Here is a 7,100-nt window from a genome sequence, read left to right as displayed (position 1 = left end):
CCAGTAAAACTTCATTTCTGGAAACTGAAACTTGAATTTCATATAATTTTCGTGTATCATGAAATAGTCTTGGTTTAACTTGCTGGCCCCAACCATTTAAAGATGTCAACACCCTTCTTAGTTCATGATGTCTACCAAAACAGAAGTTGAGATAGATTTGGCCCGTGGGTGTAGTTTGCCAACCTCTGACCCTTGGAGGGTCTAGAACTCTATGTCTAGATTAGTGGCAAGTAACTATATATGGCATTTTAATTTAACCAAAATTTAGTTTTTTATGTTGCCCATGCCATGTGCCAAGTGCTCAGACACCATGTGTCTTACCATACTGGACAGCACAGAACATTTCCACCAATACAGAAAGTTCTACTGGACAGCCCTGGTCTAGATAAAATCAGCCCGAGGATTTCCCTCCCCCATGGCAAGGTTAGCTAGTTAGTGGTAGAGCAAGGCAGCCGTCCAGGGCTCTTCATATTGGACTTCTCCACTGCTGGGAAGGTTTGTGACTCAGAATTGATTGCACTGCCAGGTTTGAACATAAATGCCATTTGGGCTAGTATAATATTTGATAGAAAGAAGTTAAAACCAACTTTAAGCATTGCTCATTAAGTTCAGAATGAAAATATTTTTAAAAAATAAAGCTTAGCCTGTTACTGAGAGTAAGTGTGCTATTTGTTTCTTTCTTCTCTTCTAGAATGAAAAGAAAGTTTTATTCCTGGGAGGAATGCATGAATCTCCGGGAGGTTAAGGTATTTATTAATACACCGGGGAATAGTGTGTTAATTCATGTGTGGCTGATTAAAATAGCTTCGCGCATGCTTAGATTTATAGTTGATATAGTCATTGCATTTGAATTTTTCACTAATGCCAAAAAGGGGCAGGTGATAACATTATGCAGCTAATAGCCACAAGCAGGCAGTTACTATGTTAATGTTGTAGTGAATGTAGGTTATTAACTTCCATCTTTAATGGATCTCTTATGTCAATATATTTTGATATAAATGAGTTGCATGTGTTGATTTAGTGAATTGTTGCCTCTGAAGGTGATTGTCCTAATTATTAATATAAAGGAAAAATCTGTTGAGTGTTTTTTTTCTAGATATAATAGCAGCACTTATTTCTGTTTTGTTTTGTTTTTTTTTTGAGAAAGAGTCTCAAGCTGTTGCAGTAGAATGCCATGGCATCACAGCTCACAGCAACCTCAAACTCTTGGGCTTAAGCTATTCTCTTACCTCGGCCTCCCAAGTAGCTGGGACTACAGGCACCCGCCACAATGCCTGGCGATATTTTTGTCGTAGTTGTCATTGTTGTTTTAGCTGGCGCAAGTTGGGTTTGACCCTCCACCCTCAGTGCATGTGGCTGGCTCCGTAACCACTGTGCTACAGGCGCTGAGCCTTATTTCTGTTTCTTGCTGTAATAACTTGCACTCTGTTGTTTGAGGGAATTCCCTGATGAAGGTACACAGCTATGTCAAGCATTTGCTCTATTGTAGGGCACATATCTTCACTTTTACCAGCCTCCTAACTAGGTTCACTATTCCCTTCCTTTCCTCCTTACCCCATTTTTCTTGATTCTCTTTCAATACTCCTCTTGTCTCCAGCAGAGTGGATTGACTATTTTGAGCTTACAGCATAATGCTCTAACTTAGGCACTAGGGTAGTGCTTCGTCCACTCTTGGAGCTCTCACCCAGCCCTGTTTGAGACACCTGATGAAATACCGAAACCCTTCCTCTTTCCCCATGGGGGTCTTGTAATATGGAAGAGGTATTACCAGTCTAGGGATCAGCAAACTTTTTTATGCAAAAGGCCAGGTAGTAGTAAATCTTTGATGCTTCTGAGGCCAAAGGTCACATTGAAGATATTATGTAAATATATAACAAGAGCGAAAACACATTATCACAAAATCTTTATTTATAAAATATAACAACAACAATAATAATAGAGTACAATTTTTATATTGTAGGTTTTCCAATGAAAACACTGATATTCTTTTGGAGGATGCAGGGGACATAATACCTAACTTAATTGGGATTTAACATTTATTTTCCCTATTATCAAACTGATTGCAATTGTTATCTGTAAAAAATTATTCTTAGCTAGTGGACAGCACAGATAGTGGGCTGGATCTCACTCACGGGTCATAATTTACCAATCTCTGGCCTGGGGAATAAAAGTTCTGGGAACTCCACAAACATTAGAGATGAACAAAGGATGATCCAAGCACATTTTTTCTGTGTCATCAAGTTCTGAGAGGTGTCCTAGGCTCAGATGATAAACCTTTACTTTTCTGTACAGCTGGTTGTATTAGTTCTAAAGGAAAAGAGATTGTTCACAGATGCAGTTTAGAAAAACCCTAGGCACCTCTTATCTTAGGAATTAAGTGGCTGCCTCAGCGAGATAGTTGAAGAAACTGCCCCTCTAGGTCATAGACACCAGACATACCACTCTTCTTCCTTCCTTGCACAGATGCCACATCTCCTGTCAACCAGGATCCCCAGCCCATGCTGACCTTCCCACAGACTTTGCAGCACTGGGCCACAGCCAGCCACTGAATACCAGGGAGGGAAGGAGGACGAAGGGAGGAATCTTGCTAAGGGTCATTTCTCCATCCTCCTTGCTAAGGTCCTTCTTTTCTGCCTGCCAACTCAGAAGAGAAGACAAAGGAAGGTGACTGAAGGACTCTTGTCCCCATCTTCCATGTGCTGCTGGCTGAGACCCTGTGCTGTGGTGCTCGTCACGCCATTGTCCCTTCTTCATCTCTGCTCCCCGTTGCTGCCTGTCTGCACATCCCCATGTCACCCCTGGAGAGCGTGTGGACTTCAGGGAGACTGTGCCTGTCTGATGGCCAGTTGCAGGGAGGGGAGTCCTTGCTCCTGTGATGTCATGGGGGGATGGGACCTGCTGGCATCATCTTGTAGGGTGCCCTGATGTTCTAGACATCATGCTGAGGTCTCAGACTGCCAGTATTCTGGCTATTCTGCTCCTCTGCTTTTTTTTTTCTTTAGAAAACATCTTAACTTCCAAGGCGGCACCTGTAGCTCGGGCGGCTAAGGCGGCAGCCCCATATACCAGAGCTGGCGGGTTGGAATTTGGCCTGGGCCTGCCAAACAGTGACAACTACAACCAAAAAATAGCTGGGCGTTGTGGCAGGCACCTGTAGTCCCAGCTGCTTGGGAAGCTGAGGCAAGAGAATCGCTAAGCCCAGGAGTTGGAGGTTGCTATGAGCTGTGACACCACAGCACGCTACCCAGGGCGATGGCTTGAGGTTCTGTCTCAAAACAAACAAACAAAAAAATCTTAACTTCCCACGTCTTTAGATCCTCGCTCCAATAGTTTCCCTGTCCTTCCCGTATATTCTCCTCCCTCTGGCTCCTTTTCTTCAGTCTATAAATGTGCCACTATTCTATCTAACCCCAAAGTCTCTTTCCTCTCTCCCCTGGAGCCTCCACGTCTTTCCTCTCCTCATCATGCCTTCCAAACTTCTCCCTTCAGACCACTTGCCCTCAGACCGTTTGCTTTTCAGCCTAATAACAGTAGGCACCACCCTCTGCAGCTCTCCCGAAGCTACCAGATTTGCCAGAACTCAGTGGTGTCTGCCTGGCATCCAGACAGTTTGCTCCCTGCCCAGTTCTCCAGCCAGAACTTAACTGGGACAGTCCTCCTCCGCTCCTGTTTCCACACCTTGCCTGTAATGGGCCTCCCTCCTGGCGTGCCGGCTCCCTGCCACCGAGCTTGTCCCAGTGTTCTTCTTCCTTTAAGTCACATCTCCACGATGCTGTCACTGAGCACCCAGAGTTTGCTGATAAATTCCTAACGTATCTCTGGGAGTCCATTTTCTATCGTCCCTTTGACACTCGTGATCTTCCTTATTCTGTTACAGATATTTTGTGTCCATGCCCTCTCTTCCCAATTAGGTTGTTTCCTGCTCAAGAGCAGGCACTGTGTCTCATGCCCTGGGCTATCCTTCAGCCCGGTACATTGTAGTTTTAATAGTTTAGGAACAGTTGATCAGTCCCCAAGGAAGGCAGAACTGGTAAGATCCCACTGGAAGCTTCATCTGAGTGTGGATCATGACCAGGTTTAATTTGCTGCTTCTGCTTCCCCACTCTGCTGGGACTGACCTGGCTCTCCCCCTCTCCTTTGGAAACCTTTCCTGAGCCAAAATAGGATTTCTTCTTTCAGGAAAATATATCTCCATAAAGTGCGTCATTTGAAGTCCCCCACACAAAATTAACTCTTTTCATAGTAAACGAATCTAGACTTTAACACACTCAGAAGCCTCACTTAGAAACAAGAGCTATGAGCCACTCTTAGACTTGAGCCGGTTGTTCATGCTTAAAACACACTTCCGGCTCGGCGCCTGTGGCTCAAGTGGCTAAGGCGCCAGCCACATACACCTAAGGTGGTGGGTTTGAATCCAGCCCAGGCCACCAAACAACAATGATGGCTGCAACCAAAAAAAATAGCCAGGCGTTGTGGCGGGCGCCTGTAGTCCCAGCTACTTGGGAGGCTGAGGCAGGAGACTCGCTTGAGCCCAGGAGTTGGAGGTTGCTGTGAGCTGTGGTGCCACGGTACTCTGCCCAGGGGGATAGCTTGAGGCTCTGTCTCAAAAAAAACTAAAAAAAACAAAACACACTTCAGGTAAGAGGTGAAGGCACCTCACTCCTCGCCTAGAATTCTCTTCTAGAAGAGTTTTAAAACTGACTTCATTTTCCTCTGAATGAATTTGCCCCATGGCGCCTTGCTGGTTAACTATTAGAGGTGTTGCTTGTGCAACATTTTTAGGAAATAGGCAGATAGAGGTGGCTACAGTCACGAGCATTTAGTAAATTCCTACACGTTAAGCAATGTGCATATTTGTTACTCACAGAGAACCAGGAATCCAACCCAACTAAAAGAAGTAATCAGCCTGGTTGGGTCATTCTAGAATCATCTGGCCACAACAGCTCAGGATTCCCTGCCAGAGAGTACCTTGGCAGGAACTTGTCTTTGGGGTGGAGGCTCCAGAAGAATCTTGTTTTGTTCTCATTCACGGCCCTTATTTCCTCTCTCCCCCAGCTGCTCACAGTAACTTGGTCATGTTGCACTGTCCCAAGCTCTGATCCCCTGGCTACTCGATTACTGAGTATCTGTCTAGATTGGGATAGTCGTTTTAATGCTATCATCTTCAAAATTTCTGTTTGTTTTATAAAAAGGATTTTCTTTTTAATGAAAACTCAAAGATAAAGAGAGCTTTCACAGTTTATTATTATTGGACTCACTTCTGTATGAGGAAAAGACTTTTTGAATTAAAAAGTTCATCTCACTGGCCAAAGTGGCACTTGGAGGCTTCCTTGAAGCAGACTGTCTATCAGATTCTGGTTGTCCAGTGAGCAAGCCAGCAGCTGGGTGTCTCTGGCTGTTGTACAGGAACTAGACTGCTGCTGTCCACTGATGCAGAAGTATATTTGGTCACCACTGGCAGAACTATGGATGCAAATAAGAAAGTGTGCCTGTGGTTGGACTCACATATACTCACGTGTCCCAAGAAGCCTGTGTGTGAAGCTGAAAGTGACCAAAAGTCTGCGCACCATTTTCTGAGCTACCATTTTGCTCCTCAGCCACTGTGTCGCTTTTTTGCCTTTATTCTTAGAAGTAAAGGGATTTTTCTCATCTCACGTCAGGTTCTTTCCAATAAGGTATCTCCTCCTTCTGTGCATGTTCTAATTAAAACTTACACCGGAAGGCGGGCTCCACCTCTTAGGGATACACACGGTCAGAAGAAAGTTGAAAGAATTCAGCCATCAGCTTCAATTTTGGTGAACAAATTTCTATTCAAAGTGCCTGAAGACCGTTAGCTAGTGATCTCAGCCCAACGCAGCTGCATTTTTGTTAGAAAAATCAAAGCCTCAGCATTTATTGGCTCCCCTCTGGTCCCTTCCACAGCCTGAATTCTACCATCTGAAGAGAGTGGGCCTAAAATAGCCCTGGTGCATTGCCTGGTGCTGGGGGTAGCCTGAAATACTGGTTGTTGGTCAAATATTTACTTTCTACTCAATTCATTGAAGTAGTTTTTCTAGGTGCAGTTACTATCGATTTCAGTGAAATACTGCTTATTAAATCGTCAATAAAATATAACACGGCATTTCTGCGGTTCTAAAATTAGGTGTCTCTTCCTAAGTATACAAAGTATTACTTTCCTTTTTAACAACAGATTTTCTCCAATTTTTTTTTGTTTGTTTTTCTTTCTTGCCTTTTAGTCTTTAAAGAAGCTCAACCATGCCAATGTAGTCAAATTAAAAGAAGTTATCAGGGAAAATGATCATCTATATTTTATCTTCGAGTACATGAAGGAAAATCTTTACCAGCTTATTAAAGAAAGGTACAGTTTGGTTATCACGACCTTAGAAATCAATATTGCAAAGTGGATGTATTTTCTTTTCTGGTTTTGTTTATTGCAATCTCCTGATTCTTCCTCCACCATTTAACATTCATGCTACTGGGCTTTAATGTGGAAACCTGCCGGTAGGTAGTGAGGGCCCCACCCACATTCCTACTTGGAGGTTCTGTGATAGCTTCGGGTAAGCTATTCTCAGTGTAGCTGTTGTCATGTTTTAAAGGGTTATTCATCCAAGAAAGCTCAAGGATTTAACAGACGTTGCAGTTTTTCATTCCCCCGAGGACATATAAGCAGAACAACTATAAGTCAGAGGTGTACACAGCTTCATTTATTTTGAGACCGCTGTTGAAAAGTTCTAGGTTAATTTCAATTCCTCTCTAGCTATAGCACTCAGGCATTTGCATCCTAGGATTAGGAGACTTAAGGGAAATTTACCCACTATGGTAATTTTGGACTTTAAAAGTGAACAAACCACGTACAGCTTCTTGGACACATTTTCTTGGTGGCAAAATGAACACCATTCACAACATCCCTCTGAGTGTTTTGAGCAAACAAGTATCATCTGTATTGTCAATAACAGGAGTGTCACTGTGTGGTTTATCCAAGCCAGGGGGAAGATGTTAGCTATTATATCATAGAAAGCCTTCATCTGGGAGACGGCAAATTTTCCCCACTAAAGTTTGTAGAAGTTTTAGTTTATATCATATAGAGAGTAGATTTTTAG

General features: G+C 43.4%; 1 protein-coding gene across 1 annotated transcript in view; it reads left to right on the top strand.

Moving 5' to 3' along the window:
- ICK (intestinal cell kinase) overlaps positions 1-7,100 on the top strand; it is a 41,561-nt gene that overhangs the window by 4,108 nt on the left and 30,353 nt on the right. The window contains exons 3-4 of the mRNA XM_023513136.1: positions 692-746; positions 6,237-6,461. Of these exons, the coding sequence (XP_023368904.1) occupies positions 692-746; positions 6,237-6,461 (280 nt within the window). The remainder of the gene's footprint in view (positions 1-691; positions 747-6,236; positions 6,462-7,100) is intronic.

The sequence above is a fragment of the Otolemur garnettii genome, unplaced genomic scaffold (assembly GCF_000181295.1).
Source record: "Otolemur garnettii isolate 467f Iridium unplaced genomic scaffold, OtoGar3 scaffold00035, whole genome shotgun sequence".
NCBI lineage: Eukaryota > Metazoa > Chordata > Mammalia > Primates > Galagidae > Otolemur > Otolemur garnettii.
Note: the sequence above shows the minus strand (reverse complement) of the source record. Positions and strands in the feature narration are given on the sequence as shown.